The sequence below is a fragment of the Xenopus laevis genome, chromosome 6S (assembly GCF_017654675.1).
Source record: "Xenopus laevis strain J_2021 chromosome 6S, Xenopus_laevis_v10.1, whole genome shotgun sequence".
Classification (NCBI taxonomy): Eukaryota; Metazoa; Chordata; class Amphibia; order Anura; family Pipidae; genus Xenopus; species Xenopus laevis.
In genome coordinates this window covers 5,772,679-5,799,122 of record NC_054382.1, presented here as the reverse complement: position 1 = coordinate 5,799,122, position 26,444 = coordinate 5,772,679, and the positions used below count along the sequence as shown (strand labels likewise).

At 41.7% G+C, this 26,444-nt stretch overlaps 1 protein-coding gene across 3 annotated transcripts in view; it reads left to right on the top strand.

Annotated features, from left to right (window-relative positions):
• Positions 1 to 499: 499 nt before the first annotated feature.
• The window catches only part of nktr.S (natural killer cell triggering receptor S homeolog), a 43,893-nt gene continuing 17,948 nt past the window's right edge, over positions 500 to 26,444 (top strand). Inside the window, exons 1-6 of one of the 3 annotated variants that reach the window (XM_018268978.2) lie at positions 500 to 657; positions 4,698 to 4,802; positions 11,889 to 11,963; positions 12,051 to 12,158; positions 13,593 to 13,637; positions 19,800 to 19,887. In XM_018268978.2, the coding sequence (XP_018124467.1) occupies positions 4,745 to 4,802; positions 11,889 to 11,963; positions 12,051 to 12,158; positions 13,593 to 13,637; positions 19,800 to 19,887 (374 nt within the window). In that variant the 5' untranslated portion in view covers positions 500 to 657; positions 4,698 to 4,744. Of the gene's footprint in view, positions 658 to 4,697; positions 4,803 to 11,888; positions 11,964 to 12,050; positions 12,159 to 13,592; positions 13,638 to 13,947; positions 13,976 to 17,104; positions 17,118 to 19,799; positions 19,888 to 26,444 lie in introns of those variants that run through there. The other 2 variants (XM_041567335.1, XM_018268980.2) reach the window with 2 other exon arrangements.

Genomic DNA, 26,444 nt, shown 5'->3' with positions numbered 1-26,444 from the left:
TTAACCTTACCAGAGTGGCAAGTAATTATAGATTTCAAAGAGGCTCTTCAGTCATTATAGTTTTATGGGGTGGGTTTACATGTCCTTTAAAGATGTACTTATCCTTTAAAGGTGAACAACCCCTATAAAAGGCCAGCTGCCAGAAGAATAGGAGAGGGAGTCAAGGTGTAGTTATCTTTTGTTCCAACAATGTATTAGCTATTCTTCACCTTCCACATCTAAACTTGTCACACATAAAGATATTCCTGGAACATAGCCTGTGCCCACAAGTAAAATGGCCGACAACGTTGGCTGGGTAATTTACACTGTAGGAGAAAGCAGCGGGGGGAAACCAAATTAAAAATGTACTAACTTCCTTTACCCCTAAATCAGGAATTCTGGGTAAGGTACATATAAGAAATAAAAAACAAACAAATGCCAAAGTACCACAGTTTTGTAAGATACATGGACAAGAGGCGTAAGGGACACGTCACTACTGGAGTGGGCGGGGCGTTGAAGAGTTAGTTCATCGCCCAGGCGGCCGGACGCTTGCCACAGAGCCTTGACGTAAAGATCCCGGAATGCAACGCGGCGCCGAATTCTACCGCCCATTCCTGCTGTGGTGAGGGGAAAAGAGGTGGAGCTTGCCAGACGCCTGTCGCAGTGCACGGGAACACGGTAAATTATTAAGTGTTGTTCGGGGCTCGGGAAAGCGAACAACGGGGCTGCTTCTAGTGATAAAATGCGCCGCTTTGTATCGGGGAAGGGGTGTGGTGTCTGCGGAACAGTTTAGGGTTCGGAGTGGAGCTGCTTCGTGTTTTATTGGTTTAACCCTCCAGTTGCTGCTGCGGCCTCACATTCCCACCTCTAATACTGGGGTTGTTCATCTTCAACTTAACTCTTAGTTTGATGTACAGAGGGATATTCTGAGACAATCTGCAATTGCTTTGCATTTTTTATTATTTCTAGTTTTTGACTTATTTAGATTTTTATTCAGCAGCTCTCCGGTTGGCAATTGCAGCCACCTGGTTGCTAGGGTCCAAATTACCTTAGCAACCATGCAGTGATTTGAATCAGACACTGGGAGAGAGGGAGAGAGTGATAAAAAGTAGCAACAGCAATACATTTGTAGCCTTACAGAGCATTTGTTTTTTTTTAGAGGGGTCACTGACCCCATTTAAATGCTGGAAGGAGGCAGAAGAATAAGGCAAGTAATTAAAAAAGGGTAAATAATGAAGACCCATTGAAAGGTTGCTTAAAACCAGCTTTTTTTAACCTACTAAAAGTTAACGTAAAGATGAACCACCCCTTTAAAAGAGCTGAAGGTGCGGTGGTTCTGTGTATAGGCTGCTATGTACTCTGCTATAGCGCTGCACAACTACAACTCCCAGCATGCTCCCTTTGCCCTTAGTTGCTGTTGGAGGCTCAATGGCAGCAATGTTGCACTAGTTTATATCCCAGGGGGTGCAGCTGCACACGGGCATTCTATGAGGAGCCCAGCATGCATCACTCTTTTAGTTAGGCAAGACTAGTATTATGCAGGGGTTCCTGGGAATTGTAGTTTGACAGCCAGAGTCTGGCCATCACTGCTGTGAAGGGGAAGCTAAGCTAAAATAATAGGGACTTGAGACAGTGTTGCAGGAAAATGTAATCAAAATCCAGAGGCAATGCTGCATGTTTTGTGTTAGTTTGCACATTGTTCTCTATGGAGCTGGCTGTAAAGTGAAACAGAAATTTTACTTCCTCAAATGGGTGAGCTTTTCCCTCCCTGAGTAGGTTTAGCTTTCTGCACCGGCCTTTAACAACATGTTTCAGGCTGAGTTATACAGGGAACTCTGAGTATCTCTCATGTATTATAAGGGATAATGTACCCCCTACTGTAAATGATAAGGATATTAGAAGTCACTGAGGGGTTGTTCTGTGACCATATAAAGGCACAAGGCTGCAGGCTGAGTTATACAGTGAACTCTGAGTATCACTCATGTATTATAAGGGATAATGTACCCCCTACTGTAAATGATAAGGATATTAGAAGTCACTGAGGGGTTGTTCTGTGACCATATAAAGGCACAAGGCTGCAGACTGAGTTATACAGGGAACTGAGTATCACTCATGTATTATAAGGGATAATGTACCCCCTACTGTAAATGATAAGGATATTAGAAGTCACTGAGGGGTTGTTCTGTGACCATATAAAGGCACAAGGCTGCAGACTGAGTTATACAGGGAACTGAGTATCACTCATGTATTATAAGGGATAATGTACCCCCTACTGTAAATAATAAGGATATTAGAAGTCACTGAGGGGTTGTTCTGTGACCATATAAAGACACAAGGCTGCAGGCTGAGTTATACAGGGAACTCTGAGTATCACTCATGTATTATAAGGGATAATGTACCCCCTACTGTAAATGATAAGGATATTAGAAGTCACTGAGGGGTTGTTCTGTGACCATATAAAGGCACAAGGCTGCAGGCTGAGTTATATAGGGAACTCTGAGTATCACTCATGTATTATAAGGGATAATGTACCCCCTATTGTAAACAATAAGGATATTAGAAGTCACTGAGGGGTTCTCTAACCATGTTATCTATATACACAAAGTCAAGGGCATTTACAAAGGCAGCTGAATGCCCAGTTGACTTTTGATATACTTTTTTTTTATAACTCAGATTAAGTGATAACCTAGAACACAATAAACATTACGTTTAGTGAGTCAGGAATTGTTTGTAACATAGTAACATAGTAAATTAAGTTGCATCTATCAAGTTCAACCTAATCAACTAATCCTAAGTGAAAAAAAGAAAGTGTTACATTTGGGGGGGGCTCCTTAAAGGCTCGCTCTCCCAACCCCCGCCTAATGGTCTCTTTGGAAGAGATCATGCTAAATAAAGAGTAGAGGATTCGGTTCGGGATTCGGCCAGGATTCAGATTTTATCAGTAGGATTCTGATTCGGCCGAATCCTAACTTGCTTATGCAAATTAGGGGTGGGGAGTAAAAAATATTTTCCCCTTCCCACCCCTAATTTGCATATCCAAATTAGGGTTCGGTATTCGGCCGAATCTTTCGTGAAGGGTTCGGCCGAATCCAAAAAAGTGGATTTGGTGCATCTCTAATAAAGAGAACAGCAGGTATGGTCTGTCTCCTTTCTTTTTTCACTTAGGATAGGACTGACGCATGGACACTGCCTTGACGGGGCGCGTCAGCTTAAACATACTTTGTACAAACTTTGTAACTTAAAGTGTCTTTTTTTAAAGAAAGTTCCAGTTCAGTTGTGCAAGAATAATTTTTCAGGGGGTTTTATATTGAGAGTGCTGGGGCTAACTTGTTTAGTATGTAAATTAAGCCTTGCCCACGTGCACCCAATAAGAAATATATATATATATATATATATATATAATATATATATATATATATATATATATATATATATATATATATATATATATATATATATATATATATTCCATGAACGTTCAGCACACCATGACGGAAATAATGACCCAGGTGCTACTCTCATTAGCAGTATACAAAAAACAAAAAAGTGAGGTGCACACCAGGAACGTTTCTTAAATGGTTAAAAAAGTTAAATTTTATTTAATGCATTTTAAAAAAAGGACCTTTTTTTAAAATGCATTAAATAAAATTTAACTTTTTTAACCATTTAAGAAACGTTCCTGGTGTGCACCTCACTTTTTTGTTTTATATATATATATATATATATATATATATATATATATATATATATATATATATATATATATATATATATATATATATATATATATATATATATATATATATATATAATAAAACCTGCCTAACTGCCAGTTGATCCAGAGGAAGGCAGAAAAACCCCATCTAAAGCCTCTCCAATTTGTCCCTGGATCAACTTGTACTATGAGCTATCTCCCACATCCCTGTATTCCCTCACTTGCTAAACACCATCCAACCCCTTCTTATACCTATCTAATGTATCAGCCTGTACCACTGATTCACTTCCCAGCTCTCCCTCTAACACCCCTTTCCCTCCTCTAATCTCATTGGCTCCCTCCTGTCTGCTGGGAGGAGCTACTGGTGAATAAAGCATCCGACCCTTCCTTATACCTATCTAATGTATCAGCCTGTACCACTGATTCAGGGAGACAATTCCACATCTTCACAGCTCTCACTGTAACAAACCCCTTCCCAATATTTAGCTGGAACCTCTTCTAATCGGAATGGGTGACCTCGTGTCCTATTAGGAAAATGAAGTATTAGAGAGATTGTGTAAATATATAAGGGGATCATATAATATTTATCATATCATATACCTGCAAATGTCATGGTTTCAGGTGTCTGAGAGTGTGAGCTCTCCTGTACAGTCAGTGTTGTGGAACAAGCTGAACTCAATATGAAGGTGATAGGATTTCCGTGAGACAATAGAGAATGTCCCGGCAGTGCCAGAGTGCAGTACCTTCTGTTTATCTTTATTTTTAATTTAATAACATGACCTTGTTAAATAAATATCCCAAAGTCTGCATTTCCTCTTCGAGGAGCAGGTGCTACACATACCAGGGACGGCTGTGGGCGTAGTTTATGGTGATATATATATATATACATATAAGATCAGGATCTCTCTCCCAGCACCCAGACTAAGCACTACGATACAAATCACAGTTCTGGCCATTTACTTATTTAAGAGGATTTTTTTTTATTTTCCTATATCTATTGCAGATCGCTTTTATTTCCCCTATGCTTTGAAGGTTCTTTCCTAATCCGTCATGGGGGAGAAAGCTCGACCGCAGTGTTACTTTGACGTGGAGATTAATCGGGAGCCAAGTAAGTGTTTCTTTCACTATTTCTGTTATTCAGTAATTAACATTTGGATCGAGACCTAAAAGTGATGTGAAATGTTCTCATAATAAAATAAATTTTCCAATGTACATTAATTACAAACATTCACTGGTATTTATTTTGCTTAATATTTACATGTAATTGCAAGTCCAGCCAGATACAATGTTGCCTCGACTGATGCATAGAGAGCAATAGTATCACTACTCCAGGGTGATTTGTGTTGAATAGCATTTAAAGGGTTAACAAGTATTTTTAGCAGCACTGTAGTCCACTGGACCATGGCAGATAAAACACCCCAAGTCTACATCATACTAGATGCTAATTTGACTTAACGACTGTGGGGCTCCCTCTCCTCCCACTTTTTAAGGTTTTACCCCAGGGTGACCCTACACCTGTATTTAGGAGCACAGGTTGTCCCTGGCAGCTGTTTAATTTGAATTAGTAAGGGGGGTGCTGCATGAGAGACAAGCCAAAATGGCAGAATTTTAATGAGGCATAAGTATCCCTTTAAACATACAGGGGAAATATTCATATACAAAAAACACGTATCATTTATTGATATTGCTGTTTTTATACTTTGTGTTTCTAATCATTGTGGCTTTATGTGATCTTTTGGGCAGATTTAAAAAAAAAAATGTATTGTGGGTTTGAATTAGGTTCTTATATTATTATTATATTATATAGGTCTCCTAGCCAGAGCTGATGCTGAGGGGATTAACATATCAGTAGAGATACAGTGACAGGTGCATTTCTCCTCATATAACTGCTGCTCTGCTGATTCATTTTAGGGACTTCCCAAGCATATGTTTCCCAGATGGGTCGGAGTATAGACTTAGACTGTCTAGAGTTTCCTTTTCCTGTGGTAGCTGTGGGAAGGGAGTGTGACTGTGAGATAGCAGGTATAGTAGGGAGAGATGGTGTCTATAGTAACAGTGGATAATAGTCTCTGGGAAGGGAGTGTGACTGTGGGATAACAGGTATAGTAGGGAGAGATGGTGTCTATAGTAACAGTGGATAATAGTCTCTGGGAAGGGAGTGTGACTGTGGGATAGCAGGTATAGTAGGGAGAGATGGTGTCTATAGTAACAGTGGATAATAGTCTCTGGGAAGGGAGTGTGACTGTGGGATAGCAGGTATAGTAGAGAGAGATGGTGCCTATAGTAACAGTGGATAATAGTCTTTGGGAAGGGAGTGTGACTGTGGGATAGCAGGTATAGTAGAGAGAGATGGTGCCTATAGTAACAGTGGATAATAGTCTCTGGGAAGGGAGTGTGACTGTGGGATAGCAGGTATAGTAGGGAGAGATGGTGCCTATAGTAACAGTGGATAATAGTCTCTGGGAAGGGAGTGTGACTGTGGGATAGCAGGTATAGTAGGGAGAGATGTGTCTATAGTAACAGTGGGATAATAGTCTCTGGGAAGGGAGTGTGACTGTGGGATAACAGGTATAGTAGGGAGAGATGTGTCTATAGTAACAGTGGATAATAGTCTCTGGGAAGGGAGTGTAACTGTGGGATAACAGGTATAGTAGGGAGAGATGGTGTCTATAGTAACAGTGGATAATAGTCTCTGGGAAGGGAGTGTAACTGTGGGATAACAGGTATAGTAGGGAGAGATGATGTCTATAGTAACAGTGGATAATAGTCTCTGGGAAGGGAGTGTAACTGTGGGATAGCAGGTATAGTAGGGAGAGATGATGTCTGTAGTAACAGTGGATAATAGTCTCTTTGAAGGGAGTGTGACTGTGGGATAGCAGGTATAGTAGGGAGAGATGGTACCTATAGTAACAGTGGGATAATAGTCTCTGGGAAGGGAGTGTGACTGTGGGATAGCAGGTATAGTAGGGAGAGATGGTGTCTATAGTAACAGTGGATAATAGTCTCTGGGAAGGGAGTGTAACTGTGGGATAACAGGTATAGTAGGGAGAGATGGTGCCTATAGTAACAGTGGATAATAGTCTCTGGGAAGGGAGTGTGACTGTGGGATAGCAGGTATAGTAGGGAGAGATGGTGCCTATAGTAACAGTGGGATAATAGTCTCTGGGAAGGGAGTGTGACTGTGGGATAGCAGGTATAGTAGGGAGAGATGGTGTCTATAGTAACAGTGGATAATAGTCTCTGGGAAGGGAGTGTGACTGTGGGATAGCAGGTATAGTAGGGAGAGATGGTGCCTATAGTAACAGTGGATAATAGTCTCTGGGAAGGGAGTGTGACTGTGGGATAGCAGGTATAGTAGGGAGAGATGGTGCCTATAGTAACAGTGGATAATAGTCTCTGGGAAGGGAGTGTGACTGTGGGATAGCAGGTATAGTAGGGAGAGATGGTGTCTATAGTAACAGTGGATAATAGTCTCTGGGAAGGGAGTGTGACTGTGGGATAGCAGGTATAGTAGGGAGAGATGGTGCCTATAGTAACAGTGGATAATAGTCTCTGGGAAGGGAGTGTGACTGTGGGATAGCAGGTATAGTAGGGAGAGATGGTGTCTATAGTAACAGTGGATAATAGTCTCTGGGAAGGGAGTGTGACTGTGGGATAGCAGGTATAGTAGGGAGAGATGGTGTCTATAGTAACAGTGGATAATAGTCTCTGGGAAGGGAGTGTGACTGTGGGATAGCAGGTATAGTAGGGAGAGATGGTGCCTATAGTAACAGTGGATAATAGTCTCTGGGAAGGGAGTGTGACTGTGGGATAGCAGGTATAGTAGGGAGAGATGGTGCCTATAGTAACAGTGGATAATAGTCTCTGGGAAGGGTTCATAGTCCTGGCTGTAGAATAAACACAGAAGGGAAAGTGTTGACAGCAAATGTATACAGTATCCACATCACCCAATCTTTGGCATTTCAGTTGTTAAATTCCCAGCCCCCAATTAGAGCCAAAGGGTATTTGAGGTATATCTAATTTGGCAACAGCTGAATGTTCCTTTCTTTGACAGTCACTCAAAAAAGCTGTTTTTCCTTTAGATGTATCTCCACTCATTTTTATGCAAATTGGCAAAAAGTTTGTCGGGGTTCACTAAGGTACTATCAGGCATGTAGATACATTTAATTCAGTGTAACGTATTCGCTAATTTGCTCTTGATATATGACAATGGGCAGTATATTGAAATGTTCGCTGCCAGCTCAGCATTTCCGCTCTAGACTTTTCCTGTTCATGATTTTCTTACCCTAGAAATAAACGTTTGCGCATGTGGTCAGATGTTACTCTACATTCTGCTCCCTGTAAGGCTGTGAATGAAAGAGCAATTGTTGGCCTGTCTCATGAGAACAAGAAGACGTTTTTTCTGTCCAGTGCTGTAAACACAGAGCTGCAAAAATGCTTCCCTGCTGGAAATATTTGTATCTGGCAGCCGAGTGCAGCACACAGGCCCCTTCATTACTCCAGATACACACCACGTATACTTGGCTTTAAATTTAAGGGGTGGTTTAAGGGGATACTGTCATGGGAAAAACATTTTTTTCATAACGCATCAGTTAATAGTGCTGCTCCAGCAGAATTCTGCACTGAAATCCATTTCTCAAAAGAGCAAACTGATTTTTTATATTCAATTTTGAAATCTGACATGGGGCTAGACATATTGTCAATTTCCCAGCTGCCCCAAATCATGTGACTTGTGCTCTGATAAACTTCAATCACTCTTTACTGCTGTACTGCAAGTTGGAGTGATATCACCCCCCTCCCTCCCCCCCAGCAGCCAAACAACGAACAATGGGAAGGGAACCAGATAGCAGCTCCCTAACACAAGATAACAGCTGCCTGGTAGATCTAAGAACAACACTCAATAGTAAAAATCCAGGTCCCACTGAGACACATTCAGTTACATTGAGAAGGAAAAACAGCAGCCTGCCAGAAAGCATTTCTCTCCTAAAGTGCAGGCACAAGTCACATGACCAGGGGCAGCTGGGAAATTGACAAAATGTCTAGCCCCATGTCAGATTTCAAAATTGAATATAAAAAAATCTGTTTGCTCTTTTGAGAAATGGATTTCAGTGCAGAATTCTGCCGGAGTAGCACTATTAACTGATGCGTTTTGAAAAAAACGTTTTCCGATGACAGGATCCCTTTGGATTAACTTTTATTATGTTCTAGAATGGCTAATTCTAATTGGTCTTCATTATTTATTTTTTTTATAGTTTTTTTTAATCTGTCTGAATCTTTTCAGCTTTCAAATGGGGGTCACTGACCCCATCTAAAAAGCAAATGATCTGTAAGGCTGCATATTTATTGCTACTAATCTTTCTATTCAGGCCTCTCCTTTTCAGATTGCAGTCTCTTATTCAAATCAATGCATGGTTGCTAGGGGAATTTGGACCCTAGTAACCAGATGGCTGAAATTGCAAACTGGAGAGCCTCTGAATAAAAAGCTAAATAAATCAAAAACCACAAATAATAAAAAAATGAATGAACCAATTGCATATAGTCTCAGAATATCACTCTCTACATCATACTAAAAGTTACTTTTAAAGGGTAAGTGAACCTTTCAAATAAGTGAATGGAAAATTGCCATGGTGCTATTCTATGCACTTTTGCAATGTACATTCATTATTTATTTTTAATTCCAAGTTATTAAAGGATACATGTACTGTTAATATGAATTTAACAGCTCCACCTGCTGGTCAGTTTCCCACCAGTCTGACCACCAAGTAGTCAAGGAAGTTGTCAGGAGAAAGAAAGAGGCTGCTCTGCTTAGGAAAAAATAAGAAACCTTTCTCAAATCTTTCCTAAGCAGAAGAAAATCAGAGCAGCCTCTTTCTTTCTCCTGACAACTTCTTCCTTGACTACTTGCTGGTCAGACTGGTGGGAAACTGACCAGCAGGTGGCGCTGTTGTAACAAAATTCATTCATATTAACAGTACATGTATCCTTTAATATCTTGGAATTAAAAATAAATAAATAATGAATTTACATTGCAAAAGTGCTTAGAATAGCCCCCTCATCAATTTTACATTCGCTTATTTTAAAGGTTTACTTATCCTTTAAGGTGAACAACCCCTTTAATTTTTTATCTATAAAAAGTGGCCTAGGTTTTCCTTGTAAAGACCTAATTGCTCTTTCACTGATCGTGGGAGCCGGTAGTTGGGTGTAATCACAATTCTCTGCATTGTAACTGTGTTTCTATGAGGAAATAGATATTTCTAGATGACACCTGATTCAGTAATGCACCCTGACCTTAATTCATTATTCCTTTATAGCTTTAACAAAGACATTTCAGGTATTGAATTTAATTTCTATAAACCCGTTTATCCAGGAAGCTACAAAACACCGCACGTCTCTGTAATTCCCTCATTCAAATTCTGTTTCTGTAACAAGCTCTTAAAGGGGAACTATCACTAAAATAAAAATTTAATATGACCTTCATCATAGTGAAATAAGAAACTTTCTCAAAGAAAAATTCTGAACCCTTTCTGAAATAATCAAGTTTATCTTCACTATCTTTCTCTCAGCATCTGTTTGTGTTCATTCTGGCTTCTTGCAGCAGTTGGGTGTCAGATATTCAATGACAGTTAGATCCAATATAGCTTTTTCCACGGTTGAGAAAGTTTCTTATTTCAGTATGCTGAAGCTTATGTTAAAGTTTCATTCTCACGAAAGTATTCCTTCCATATTTGCAACTGTCAGAGGTTCCCTAACTGAGTCTCTGGCCCTCAGAGCAGTTTTTTTGAAGTTGCTATTCACACCATGTCCTTTCAGACAAATGTAATATTAAAGGGGAACTATCACGACAATGAAAATTTAATATAAGCTTCCTCATACTGAAGTAAAAACTTTCTAAATACAATCAATTAAAAAATCTGTACTGTTTATGAAATCATCAAGTTTATCTTCACTATTCCTTTCTCAACATCTGTTTCTCTTCATTCTGTCTTCATTCTGCATTTGGGTGTCGGATGAATGATCCAATATATGTGAAAGGGGGGGGGCTCCCTTTCCTAACAGATGTATTAGAGCTCACTCAAATAACGGATTCCAGTACAAACTAATTCTAACAAAATAACTACCTTTAGCACAAATCCTGCATGTAGAGAGACATGATGTCTGGTGAGTTTAATAGAGTAAGCTCTAATACATCTTCTAGGCAAAAGGAGCCCCCTATAAGAAATATTGGATCTAACTGTCAGTGAATATCTGACACCCAACTGCTGCATGAAGACAGAATGAAGAGAAACAGATGCTGAGAGAGGAATAGTGAAGATAAACTTGACTATTTCAGAAACGGTACTGAATATTTAGAAAGTTTCTTATTTCAGGATGATAATGCTATTAAATTTAAATTTTAGCGATAGTTCCCCTTTAAATAAACTCATCAGTATGCTGGGGGTCACTGCCTTGAGTCTGCAGTATAGGGTGCAGACCAACTGGCTACAAATGAAGCCAGGAACTCCTAGGAATTCACCCCACACCAGGTCTGTGTATTAAAGCTTAAAGGGGAACTATCGCGGAAATGTAATATAATTTTCAGCATACTGAAATAAGAAACTTTCTAAATACATTCAATGAAAAATTATGTACAGTTTTTCTGAAATAATCACATTTATCTTAACTATTCCTCTCTCAGCATCTGTTTCTCTTCATTCTGTCTTCATGCAGGAGTTGGGTGTCAGATATTCATTGACAGTTAGATCCAATATATCTTATAGGGGGCTCCTTTTGCCTAGAAGATGTATTAGATCTCACTCTATTAAAATCACCAGACATCATGTCTCTCTACATGCAGGATTTGTGCAAAAGGCAGTGTTTTTGTTTTGTTTGTACTGGAATCAGTTATTTGAGTGAGCTCGAATACATCTGCTAGGAAAGGAAACCCCGCCCCCCCTATAAGATATATTGGATCTAACTGTGCTGAGAGAGGGATAGAGAACATAAACTTACTTATTTTATAAACGGTACATCATTTTTAATTGATTGTATTTAGAAAGGTTTTTATCTCAGTATGATGAAGCTTATATTACATTTTAGTTTAACCATAGACTTATGTTTCATGCTCCCCATAGAACTTACATATAGGCTGATCTGTGCTGTTATTATTATCGTAGGATGTTTTGGGTTTGATTTATCTTTTTCTTTTTTTTTTCAGTTGGCCGCATTGTCTTTCAGCTGTTCTCAGATGTGTGTCCTAAGACATGCATGAATTTCCTGTGTTTGTGTACAGGTAGGTTCAAGCATTTCAAGTACATGGCATAATGCACGGCAAGGGGCTATTCTAGTAGGTCTGACTTCTTATTTATTTCCTTTCTAGGTGAAAAGGGAATTGGAAAAGTCACTGGAAAAAAATTATGCTACAAGGGTTCCACCTTCCATCGAGTGGTTAAAAACTTTATGATTCAGGGAGGGGACTTCAGCGAAGGTAACGTGCCTTGCCTGATATTGCCTCATTTGTAAGGCACCCCATTCTGCTGTACCCTAGATAATATATTTAATATAATTAACTTTTAATATGTTCTAGAATGTCCAATTCTAAGCAATTTTTCAATTGGTTCTCATTGTTTGTTTTTCATAATTTTTTATTAAAGGGATACTGTCATGGGAAAACATGTTTTCTTCAAAACGCATCAGTTAATAGTGCTGCTTCAGCAGAATTCTGCACTGAAATCCATTTTTCAAAAGAGCAAACAGATTTTTTTTATATTCAATTTTGAAGTCTGACATGGGGCAAGATATATTGACCGTTTCCCAGCTGCCCCCAGTCAGTTAATGTGCCGCCTTCTTCTGACTCTTTGGAGTTTTCAAATGGGGGTCACTGACCCCATCTGAAAACAAATGCTCTCTAAAGGCCCCCATACATGGGCTGATAAAAGCTGCCAACAGACCGAGTCGGCAGCATTTTGGCCCCTGTGTAGGGCCATCCGACGGGCTTCCCTGACCAAAAGTCGGTCAGATCTCGATCGGGCAGTTTATAAAATTCCATTGAATCGCAGCCATATCTGTGTGTCTGTGGCCCATAGCGAATCCATTCTGATCCGATCGTTGGGCCCTAGGGCCCACGATCAGGTTAGCCCGGTATCGCCCACGTCAATGGGCATATCTGGGAGAGATCCGCTCGTTTGGCGCCAAACGAGCAGGTCTCTACGTCTATGGCCACCTTAAGGCTACATATTTTTATTGCTACTTTAACAGTGCTGCTACAGCAGAATTCTGCACTGAAATCCATTTCTCAAAAGAGCAAACTGATTTTTTTATATTCAATTTTGAAATCTGACATGGGGCTAGACATATTGTCAATTTCCCAGCTGCCCCAAGTCATGTGACTTGTGCTCTGGTAAACTTCAATCACTCTTTACTGCTGTACTGCAAGTTGGAGTGATATCACCCCCCCTTTCCCCCCCCCAGCAGCCAAACAACAGAACAATGGGAAGGTAACCAGATAGCAGCTCCCTAACACAAGATAACAGCTGCCTGGTAAATCTAAGAACAACACTCAATAGTAAAATCCAGGTCCCACTGAGACACATTCAGTTACATTGAGAAGGAAAAACAGCAGCCTGCCAGAAAGCATTTCTCTCTTAAAGTGCAGGCACAAGTCACATGACTGGGGGCAGCTGGGAAATTGACAAAATGTCTAGCCCCATGTCAGATTTCAAAATTGAATATAAAAAAATCTGTTTGCTCTTTTGAGAAATGGATTTTAGTACAGAATTCTGCTGGAGTAGCACTATTAACTGATGAAAAACATGTTTTCCCATGACAGTATCCCTTTAAAGTTAATTTAAAGGGGAACAAACCCTTTAAGGAATGCTTGTCTAACAGTGGGTGATATCTGGCAATGGTTTTTATATTTCAGGAAATGGGAAAGGTGGGGAGTCCATATATGGCAGCTACTTCAGAGGTAAGGTTCCATCTTCGTTTTTTTTTTCCATTCTTCCCCCATAAAACGTGAATTATTCTAGCCGTTGTACATACAAACATATTCAGACATAGACCGATTTCTTGCATGAATCTCATGTTGCATGAACTGTTTATATGCATGAATTCCTCCTTTGTGTTTTTTTTTTCTAGCTGCTTTAACGTTTTAGAAAGTGAGATCTGACTGTATTTGGTTAAACAAGTGTCTTTCTCAGCATGGAGGTTAGGCAGCTTTTTTCATGAAAACTCCTATCTTCCTGCCTAAAACTGTCAACATATTCTTTTATTTATAGAGAATGTGGTCTTTTGCAAAATGAAAAGGTAAGAGACATAAAGCTCAGTAACACAATGAATTCACTCTTCCTCTCCCCCCTCCCCAGTAAATGGATTCTGTCAGTCAGGCTGTTGTGAGATTTTCTGTACAGCCTAGGAAGATACAAAAGTTCTTCGTATGATCTATATTTTTGTACTCTATTTTATGTCAGGCTTGTTTTTATTCTACGGAGGTTTGTACTTTCTCTTGAGCTAGAAATGAAGGTACTTTCTTCGAAGAAATGCTCAGGTTCAAACAATGAAAATGCTGTGGCCCTCAGCACAGCTGGGTGTGTATGCTGTCGGCGTCAAAATGCTTTGTGGGCACACAATTCAAAGGAAACGTCCTATAAAATATACAAAGCAAAGTCACTCCTAGGCAAAAGATTATAATATCGATTTTTGTTTCTTGATCATAATAAAATGCTCTTACCCTGTGCACATTTAAAGGGATACTGTCATGGGAAAACATGTTTTTTTTTCCCAAAACACATCAGTTAATAGTGCTGCTCCAGCAGACTTCTGCATTGAATCCATTTTTTAAAAGAGCAAAAATATTTTTTTATATTAGATTTTGAAATCTGACATGGGGCTAGACCTATTGTCAGTTTCCCAGCTGCTTCCAGTCATGTGACTTGTGCTCTGATAAACTTTAGTCACTCTTTACTGCAAGTTGGAGCAATATCACCCCCTCCCTTCCCCCCCCCCAGCAACCTAACAACAGAACAATGGAAAGGTAACCAGATAGCAGCTCCCTAACACAAGATAACAGCTGCCTGGTAGATCTAATAACAGCACTCAATAGTAAAATCCAGGTCCCACTGAGACTGACTCAGTTACATTAAAGGGATACTGTCATGGGAAAACGTTTTTTTTTTCCAAAAAGCATCAGTTAATAGTGCTGCTCCAGCAGAATTCTGCACTGAAATCCATTTTTCAAAAGAACAAAAATATTTTTTTATATTCAATTTTGAAATCTGACATGGGGCTAGACATATTGTCAATGTCCCAGCTGCCCCCAGTCATGTGACTTGTGCTCTCATAAACTTCAGTCACTCTTTACTGCTGTACTGCAAGTTGGAGTACTATCACTACCTCTCCCCCCCCCCAGAAGCCTAACAACAGAACAAAGAAGGTAACCAGATAACCGCTCCATAACACAAGATAACCGCTGCCTGGTAGATGTAAGAACTGCACTCAATAGTAAAATCCAGGTCCCACTGAGACACCTTCAGTTACATTAAGTATAGAAATAACAGCCTGCCAGAAAGTAGCTCTATCCTAAAGTGCAGGCACAAGTCACATGACTGGGGCAGCTGAGAAACTGACAATATGTCTAGCCCCATGTCAGATTTCAAAATTGAATATAAAAAATCTGATTACTCTTTTTTGAGAAATGGATTTCAGTGCAGAATTCTGCTGGTGCAGCACTATTAACTGATGTGTTTTGGAACAAAAAAACATGTTTCCCCATGAAAGTATCCCTTTAAGGTGGCCATAGACATTATGATTAAGATCTTTCCAGGAAGTGATTGTTCCTTTCAATACACATGTAGATCTTAATCGTCAGATATACATATAGAAACAATAGAATTCTACCTGTATCTGATGATTCAGCTCTAACAATGGCCGATGTTCGGGAGCCTTCAAAGCCGCACGATCAAAATTTTCCGATATACAAGTTTTCTGCCAATATCAGTCGGCTTGTCTCCTGCCATACATGCAGTGAATATGGTACGAAAATTTATTCAGTGCGATAATATCTGTACGTCTATGGACATGCATACAGCCAATACTTTTTGGGCATGCAGGCATTAAAAGACAGTTTGCCATACATTCTAAAGCAAACGTTGTTTCGAACCCACAAATCAAAACAAACGTTTTCTTTTTTTTTTTTTGCCCTGTTTGTTTATATTCGGGCTTATGGATTCAGCCCATTCTTTCTACAATTTTTCTGGTATTCAGGGGTGCTGCTTCCATGAGGCGAGTTGAGAAACTCTCTTCAGGTGGCAGCAGCCCCCTTATTACCTGGTGCGGTAAAAAGCCTCTCTTGTTAAAGGAACAGTAACATCAAAAAATGAATGTGTTTTAATAGAATGAACAGATAATGTAGTGTTGCCCTGCACTGGTAAAACTGGCGTGTTTGCTTCAGAAAGACTACTATAGTTTATATAAACACAGCAGCTTGTTTATATAAACTATAGTAGTGCTTATTTATCTACTGTGCCCCCATGGCTACACAGCAGCTTGTTTATATAAACTATAGTAGTACTTATCTGTTATCTACTGTGTATCCTGTGCTTGAATGGCTGCCCCCATGGCTACACAACAGCTTGTTTATATAAACTATAGTAGTACTTATCTGTTATCTACTGTGTATCCTGTGCTTGAATGGCTGCCCCCATGGCTACACAGCAGTTTGTTTATATAAACTATAGTAGTACTTATCTGGTATCTACTGTGTATCCAGTGCTTGAATGGCTGCCCCCATGGCTACACAGCAGCTTGTTTATATAAACTATAGTAGTACTTATCTGTTATCTACTGTGTATCCTGTGCTTGAATGTCTGCCCCCATGGCTACACAGCAACCTGTTTATATAAACTATAGTAGTACTTATCTGTTATCTACTGTGTATCCTGTGCTTGAATGGCTGCCCCCATGGCTACACAGAAACCTGTTTATATAAACTATAGTAGAGTTTCTGAATCAAACACACAAGTTTTTGCCTGTGCAGGGCAACAGTACATTACCATTTTAATTACTTTAAAACACTTGCATTTTTTGGTGATACTGTTCCTGTAACCTTAACAACCGAATTTTCGGGTCATTAAACCAGCAAGTCAGCTCTTCTAGTGCAGAGAGCGCGGAACTAGCGATGCGGCCTGGGACCTGCTCCTGCGCAAAAAAGGAAACCGATGGTAAAGAATTGCCCCTATTCAGTTTGTAGGTATAAATATTTTTGGCCCTCTGCACATTTACGCTTGCATAAAGGGCTATAGAATGCCAATTGGGCATGCATGCTTTTTTTTTTATTTATATATTTGTTGTGCTAAGGGAAAAACTGTGTGTCCAAATGGTTAAAGGGTTTTTTTGCCACTTAAGGTTTTCTTTTCTGTTTTGTTTTTTTCTTAACAGTGTACTCTAATAGGTAAGTTCCCATTGGTGCTTTATAGACCTCTTTCCATTGTAGCTTTAACATATGCGCATAGAGTAGCCTATCATTTATTTTCAAACCAAGGCTATTCACTCGACGTGTGTCTGACCCAGCGACTGGTACATTTATGGTTTAGCTATGAATACATTGACTTATTATGGCCTCCAACAGACTTTATTGGCCAATCAGGTAACCTTTCTGCAGATACATTTCAGGCAGTATGTACAAACCGAATGTTGCTCACTTGATCATCAAGAATATTGCTTGCTGCCTGTATACTGTTCTCTACTGAACCTGGAATTACATTTTACAGCAGATGGATTCACTCATAGAGGCACATTTATCAAGGGTCGGATTTCAAATTCATGTGTGTTTTTTTTTTTTAAACTCCCATGAATTCGAAATTCGACTAGTCGAAATTTATTAAGGAAAAGTAAACCTTAAAAATAAGTGAATGTAAAATTAATGATGGGGATATTCTAAGCACTTTTGCAATGTACATTCATTATTGTTTATTTTTAATTCCAAGATATTAAGGGATACATGTACTGTTAATATGAATGAATTTTGTTACAACAGCGCCACCTGCTGGTCAGTTTCAGAAGTTGTCAGGAGAAAGAAAGAGGCTGCTCTGATGTTCTTTTGCTTAGGAAAGATTTGAAACATCAGAGCAGCCTCTTTCTTTCTCCTGACAACTTCTTCCTTGACTACTTGCTGGTCAGACTGGTGGGAAAATGACCAGCAGGTGGCGCTGTTGTAACAATTCCTTCATATTAACAGCACATGTATCCCTTAATATCTTGGAATTAAAAATAAATAAAAATGAATGTACATTGCAAAAGTGCTTAGAATAGCTCCCTCATCAATTTTACCTTCTTATTTTAAAGGTTTACTTATCCTTAAAAGGGATTGTTCACCTTCCAAACACTTTTTCAGTTCAATCGTTTTTAGATTGTTCCTCAGAAAAAAAAGACTTCTTTCGGTTACTTTCCATTATTCATTTTTTTACATTTTTTTTTTCTAAAATCTAAGTTTAAGGTTTACTGACCCTATCTCTGTGGTTTAAAGGGGAACTCCATAAAAACATAACTTAAGCTTTTTGAAAAGTAAACATAATTTCAAGCAACTTTGCAATATACATCAATTAAAAAATGTGCAGACTTTTCATGATTTGTAATGGATTCTGACAGTTCCCTAAGCCCATGCCCCCTGCTCTCCTGCTGATCTGTCTGACTACTCTGCTGAGCTGGCTGACTACTGTTACTTTGTATCAACAGCCATCTGTCCTCAGCCTGCATCCTCCAAACCCCACAATATCCTACATACATGATTTCAATAAGGAAAGGCACATCCCAGTGCAATGCATTGTGGGTTATGTAGTTCCTGCATGCTGTCTGTAAGCTGTGGAGAAGTTGTTACAATTTGTAACATCAGTGTTTAGTCCCTCCTTCCCTGCCAGGATTTCAAATGATGCAGAAAGAGAAGAACTGTTACACAGCTGGATTTCAGCATAGAAAATGACATTTATTCAGACTTTTTGAAGAAACGGGTAACTGTGATGGGTATATTAGGGATTATTGTGTTATGTGGGCCTCTTTATCAAACTTTGCGTTGGAAGTCAGAGTTCCCTTTTAAGGGTAGGACTACACGGACGTTGTCGGCGCGATTCGACGCGCTGCGACAGAAATAAGGTAAGAGAATTGTCGGATGAAGTCACAGCGTTGATCCGACACGACTGTCAGGTGCAGACGCTGGGTCTGCATCCGGCAGTCAGATCAACGCTGCGACTTCATCCGACAATTCTATCTCTTACCTTATTTCTGTCACAGGCGTTTTTTCGCAGCGTATCGGATCACACCGAAAACGTCCGGTTCGGGATTCGGCTGAATCCAAAATAGTGGATTCGGTGCATCCCTTGTAATTAGAAAAGGTTATTTCTGGTGAACTATCTGAAAACAACTAGTTGTTTGACGGGGAACAACCCCTTTAATACAATTGAATTATTTCAACTCGGACTAATTTAAACGACCCAAAAACTTGAATCAAACTCAATTCCATTCGATCCAACTCGATTTGAGTTTTTTCTCTATGTCAGGAAGGCTACTAACATGTCCAAATTGAACCCTGGACCTCTCCCATTGACTTAACAGCAAGTCAGCAGGTTTTTGGTGGCGTATAGTCGAATTTTAATTCTAAAAGGGCCAGAATATGATATCGAAGATCTAATTCTTTAAAAAACTCGAATCGAATTTGGAGAACTCCACTCTTGTACAGCAACCTAAATGAAGCTTGGCAACCCAGCCCAGTAAATCCTACTCACTGATTGGCCGCTATGTTCAGAGCATATGTGTGATTGGCTACCGTGCTTTACTCCTCCAAATGGGCGCCTATTATCTCATTGCCTCCTATGTATGCTGGAATGTGTAAAAAGTGGGGGCTATACTGCACTCTTTAGGAACATGGGTCCCATATACCTTCACACTCCAGTGTAGCGTCTTCATTCTGTTAGATGTTTGGCACCTCTGCGTGACTTATCCTGGATTTTCACAAATAACAACTGATTTATTTTTATTGTCTTTTTCTTTCCTTTTTCTTTTTTTTACAAATATTAATGTAAAATCAATAAATTAATTCTCTATCGTATTTCTTCTTTTTTTATTTTCTTCTCTATAACAGACGAAAACTTCATTCTGAAACACGACCGAGCATTCCTGTTATCTATGGCTAACCGGGGGGAAAACACAAATGGATCCCAGTTCTTTATGTAAGTTGTTTATGAATATGCCTTGTGTACCCCTTCATCTATAGCAGGGTGACTGTTATCATTATAATATATATATATATATATATATATATATATATATATATATATATATATATATATATATATATATATATATTTATTGTAACCTTCTTATGAGCTAAGGTGACCAGTCTGAAGGTCAGTTAGGGGGAGATTTGGGGTGAGTATTTATGTGCCCTGGGTACCCCAAGAACTATAGTAGGGTGACACCCCAATGTTTCTATATATCTGTAACCTTGTTATGAGCCAAGGGGGCCCAGTCTGAAGGTCAGTTAGGGGGAGATTTGGGGTGAGTGCTTATTTGCGCCCTGGGTATCCCTGGAACTATAGCAGGGTGACACCCCAATGTTTCTATATATCTGTAACCTTGTTATGAGCTAAGGGGGCCCAGTCTGAAGGTCAGTTAGGGGGAGATTTGGGGTGAGTGCTTATTTGTACCCTGGGTACCCCTGGAACTATAGCAGGGTGACTGTTACCCCAATGTTTCTATATATCTGTAACCTTGTTATGAGCTAAGGGGGCCCAGCCTGAAGGTCAGTTAGGGGGAGATTTGGGGTGAGTGTTTATTTGTGCCCTGGGTAACCCTGGAACTATAGCAGGGTGACTGTTACCCCAATGTTTCTCTATATCTGTAACCTTGTTACGAGCGAAGAGGACCCAGCCTGAAGGCCAGTTAGGGGGAGATTTGGGGTGTGTTTATTTATGCCCTGGGTACCCCTGGAACTATAGCAGGGTGATTGTTACTTATTGTGTATGCAGATAGAGGTGCTGCTATATTGGATGTGAACTTTTTTTTTATTTCTGAATAAAACGGCATACCTTATGGACACAAGTAGACATTTCACTTCACTTCAGGTTTCTACCACTGACAAACCAAGCCTAGTTCCTCCCACCTGTAGTGTGCCTTTGTCCCCTACCCTATTTATAGTAACCTACACCCTAATTATAGCCTTATTTATTCCAATTAATATGTAAAGCTATTTGGTTTGCATGAGAGGAGAGACTGGCGACTCCCTCTTAATTTATGGGTTTGCTTATGATAGAATGCAGCTGTGATCTACAGTTACTGCAGTGGATTTGCATTGGAAATGCAAAAATGTGTGGCAGCTTGTGTTTAGCCAATACTGATTTTTAAACCAGTTTACCCCTTTAAAAGGAAGGTTTAAGTAGCAGCCGACAGTTTGAGCATAAGATTGTATTGAACTGGGCCACTCTTTCAACTCTGTTGTAGAAGTTAGGGGTCAATAATAGGTCTTAATTGTAGAGGATTGGGATGAGGCCACTCCTAAAGTTTTCATAAACTCCTTAGATTGGGTGGTGGAGCATATTCACGGCAAAACAACGTTTCCTCACACCAAAAGTCTGTTTTCTGGGTGTAATTGATGACAGTCCCTAGAAGTAGAATTCTATTTCATGCTAGAAAAGCGCTGTATTGATTGCACTTTTTTCTGGGGCCATATTTCATTGTGAGCCCCATTTTTAAAGTGGTTCACTTAAAATGTAGGCCAATAAATAACATATTGTCGTATACTTGGTGCATATTATTCTAAGATATATGCCAATAATTGATGCTTCTGATTTTCTCTGTCGTCTTAGGGGGACACAGGGACCGATGGGGTTAAGCTCCACCCTCCAGGAGGCAGGACACTTGGTAACAATTAATTAAGGGGCGTGCCGTGCTTGGCTTAACCCCGCACACAGTGCTCAACACTCAGTTTTTCAAGTGTCCTGCTACCAGGAGGTTGGATTTTCCCTGTGAGGAAAGATTCTTCGGCTAGCTGAAGCTGGCACCCGGGGTGATACCAGGAACAGGGCTGCCTGTATCCTTTTGGTTAGCCCCCACCATTTCATGTTCACCGGGGTCATTACCTAGCCTGAGGGCTATACCGACCACCCAGACAGTGCCTGGCTTCCGTTCGGTTGGCAGAGGGTCTGGCCGTTGTGAACCTACCATTAGGTAAGTAAGCTGGCACCTGCCTGTAACCTTCCTGCTACGGTGGCACCAGCTGTTAACCCCCCCCCTCGCCTCCCCCCCCCCCCCATCAATACCTCCCTCCCTTCCTCCTCTCCTGTGCTTGTGTCTCCCCCCGGTACCTTCTGTGAGGGAACCGGAGTGGGAAAACAGACATTGCGTCATTCTCTCCCTGCTGCCGGGGAGAGCAGGCACTGACACGCTGGCTCCCTTCCTTGTACTGCGCATTCTGCGCATGGTGTAGGACCGAGTCAGACGGCAGGGAGAGGGAGCCTTTGCAGGGGGAGAGTATCTGATCCACACGGGGCCCAGCTAACATGGAGGAGGGGCGGGGAGTCCGGCGCCTGCAGAGCCCTGTTCCTTTTGGCGCGCGTCGCCATTTTGGATCGCGCTCGCGCTGGAACGCATATGCGTTCCAGCGGCCATTTTGTCCCCGCTCACTCAACCGGGAGGACTGACAGGCTGCGCGGAACACACAGGAGTGAGACTCAAACAGCTTACAAGACATCCTCCGTGTTTAGAGCTCAGTGGTGGCATAAGGGAGTAGTCTGGAACTTTCCACACTCCATATTTACAGTTGCAACAGCTGGACCTTGACTCAGCTCTCGCACACTGCTTCCCACTCAGGTGATATCCAATGGCAGAAGGTAGGCCAGTGGGATTATTCACTAGGGCGGGGGGGAGAGTACCCACAACAGCAATGGTGACTTACTTTGCCTGTACAAAGTGTCAATCTAAAATTCCTGGGGGTCAGAACGAGCCACTGTGCAGATCTTGTTCAATGGGGCAGGGGGCTCAAAATGCTTCTTCCAACAACCCTGTTCCAACAGAGACACAGACAGAAAATTCTGAGTCAGAAAGTCCTTCTCTACAGCCGGGGCCCAGCCGAGTGCAAGATATACCAGCTCCTTCCTGGGCTATTCAACTGTCTCAGTCCTTAGCATCCTTACAAGGATTACCGGCCATTGCTAATACCCTGGGAAAAGCCTTGGCTAAGTTTAGTCACAGACCAAGTGGAAAACGCAAACGTTCTCATGACTCTAAGGCCGACTCCTTAGCACATGTATCTTCCGACGAGTTGTCGGCAGAACAAAACTCCTCTCAATCAGAAGGCGAACTACCGCTTTCAGACGAGTCTTCTGGGGAAGAAGAGGAAGATCATGCTGGTGAGAGAGATCGCGATTTTCAACACGATGTGGAGGGCATAATTAAAAAGGTGCTCGAAGTACTTAATATTTCTCAAGCGCAAAAACAAGCTGAAACATCTAGGTTGTTCAAGAGACAACACAAGTCCACTACAGTTTTTCCATCGCATGACCAGCTGACGGACATGATACAAGATGAATGGAACACTCCAGAACGAAAATTCCAAGCTACAAGGAAATTTTCTAAGTCCTACCCTTTTCCCAAGGAACTGGTGGATAAGTGGACCAATCCTCCAATGGTGGATGCTCCCGTGTCCAGATTATCGAAATCTACCACATTGCCAGTAACTGACGCAGCGGCCTTTAAAGATCCGTCGGATAGACGGTTGGAGGGTTTCCTAAGAGCTATTTACACGTCTTCCGGATCAACCCTGAGACCCTGTCTCGCTTCAGCCTGGGTATCCAGAGCTATTCAAGCATGGGCAGAATCTTTAGTCACAGACATTCAAGAGGGTGTGCCCAGAACTGACCTATTGTCCTCTGCACAAACAATTGCAGAGGCGTCCGCCTACCTCTGTGATACCACCCTAGATATTTCACAGATTACAGCCCGCACATCAGCTCTATCCATAGCGGCACGGAGGACCTTATGGCTTAAAAACTGGTCAGCTGACTTGAGTTCCAAGAAATCCTTAACCTCACTGCCTTTTAAAGGTCAACGGTTATTTGGCGAAGAACTTGAGAAAATCATTTCGCAAGCAACAGGGGGAAAGAGCACCTTCCTTCCTCAGGCAAAGAGTAGGTCTATGGGGACTGCTAGACGCGGAAAGTTTTTTCGTAGCCAAAGCGGACGTTACACACGCAAATACAGTCCACCACGACGGTCACACTTTCGTAACAAGACCAACGATAAAACTCGCACCCCATGGAAGCCCAACAAGACCTTCACAAAACCCGCAGGAGATAAGTCTACCTCAGCCTGACGGGGCACCCCCTCCGGAATCGCTAGAACAAATAGGGGGCAAGTTACTTCGATTCCGGGAGGTATGGATCCATCACTCTTCAGATGCTTGGGTCAACGAGATAGTCACGGAAGGTTATCATCTCGACTTCACCAACCCACCCCCTCGAAAATTCCTTATGTCCAGGGTTCCATCACACCCCACAAAAGCACGAGCATTCTTACAATGCATTTCCAAACTGGAACACACTGGAGTAATTGTACCAGTACCACAGCCGGAGAGATTCTCAGGGTTCTACTCCAATCTGTTCATAGTGCCAAAGAAGGACGGATCCTTCCGACCAATTTTAGATCTCAAACTGCTCAACAAGTTTATCAGATCCATTCGTTTCAAGATGGAAACACTCCGATCAGTGATACGAGGCATGGAGCACGAACAGCTCATGATGTCCATAGACATCAAGGACGCATATCTTCATGTACCAATTTGGATCCGCCATCAGAAATACCTCCGATTCGCATTCGCGAATCAACACTTCCAATTTGTGGCACTTCCGTTCGGACTCTCGTCAGCACCACGGGTGTTCACCAAGCTTATGGCGGTAACGGCAGCAACATTACGACTCCAAGGCATTTCAGTGACTCCATACTTGGACGATCTTCTCCTGAAGGCCAGATCAGAAGAAAAGGCAAAGGAGGACCTCTGCAAGACGATTCGACTATTGCAGAGCTTCGGCTGGACCATCAACTGGTCAAAGTCCAACCTACAGCCCAGCCACCAGATGATATTCTTAGGCCTGGAATTCAACACAATGACACAGATGGTTTGTCTTCCACAAGACAAGCAGCACAAGATCAGAGATCAAGTACAGTCCCTCCTGTCTCACCAGAGACCAACCGTCCACATGGCAATGAAAGTACTGGGACTCATGGTGTCAACCATCGAAGCAGTTCCCTTTGCTCAAATCCACCTACGAGATTTACAAGCAAACATTTTGTCATCCTGGAAAGGAGGTCCTCTGTCGCGAGTGATCAACCTCTCCCATACGACAAGGGAAACTCTTCTGTGGTGGTTGAAGATGGACAACCTGGCTGTGGGCCAATCCTGGGCGAGCCCAGAATGGAGTGTAATTTCCACGGATGCGAGCCTCACAGGCTGGGGGGCCACGTGGAACAACCTATCTGCACAAGGTCAATGGTCTCCCGAGGAGTCCAAACTTCACATCAACGTACTCGAATTGCGAGCAGTAAGACTAGCCCTATTCCATTGGTCACAACGCCTGCACCAAAACCCAGTTCGCATCCAAAGCGACAACGTCACAACAGTGGCGTACATAAATCGGCAGGGAGGAACACGCAGCAAAGCTGCACTAAAGGAAGCACAGGCGATACTGGGTTGGGCAGAATCCAACCAAGTACAATTGTCGGCCATTCACATCCCAGGGGTGGCCAACATAAAAGCAGACTTTCTCAGCCGAAACCAAGTACATCCGGGCGAATGGGAACTTCATCCGGAGGCATTCATGGAGCTAGTAAACCTCTGGGGCTCTCCACAGATCGACCTCATGGCGTCCAGAGCCAATCGAAAGGTTCGAAGGTTCTTTGCTCGTTCCCGAGACGCAATGGCGGAGGGAGTGGACGCCATGACTCAGTCTTGGTCGTTCGACCTGGCATACGTCTTTCCTCCTCTTCCGATGTTGCCTCGAGTCCTCAAGAAGATCAGGAGATCAACCATCACGGTGATTGTGGTAGCTCCCTATTGGCCTCGAAGAACATGGTTCTCCGATCTGCAAGAGATGTCCATAGAACAACCGATCCGACTACAACACAGACCAGATCTGCTCAGTCAGGGTCCACTGACACATCCCAATCCCGGACTGTTCGCTTTGACGGGATGGCTATTGAAGCATCCATCTGGCGAAGAAAAGGGATAGCAGACGAAGTTATTTCTACTATGCTAAAAGCACGTAAACCCACGTCTTCCAAGTCTTATCACAGAGTGTGGCGTTCCTACTACAGTTGGTGTGAAGAACTCAACCTGCCCCCTCTAGAACTCAGCATACCTAGAGTGTTGTCCTTTTTACAGCGTGGTCTGCAGTTAGGTCTAAAACTCAGCTCATTAAAAGTACAAGTATCTGCATTGTCTGTCCCTTTTCAACATCGTCTTGCAACAGAGGACTCCATACGGACTTTTCTGCAAGGAGTGGCTCACGTCCGTCCTCCATTTCAACCGCCCGTCGCGGGTTGGGACCTTAATCTCGTGCTCGAGGCTCTACTTGACCCTCCATTCGAACCCATGAGTTCTATTTCCGACACATGGCTCATTTACAAGACTGTGTTTCTAGTGGCAATTTCGTCAACCAGACGGGTGTCTGAACTGAGTGCACTATCCTGTGATCCGTCCTTTCTGGTGTTCCACAAAGACAAGGCAGTTTTACGG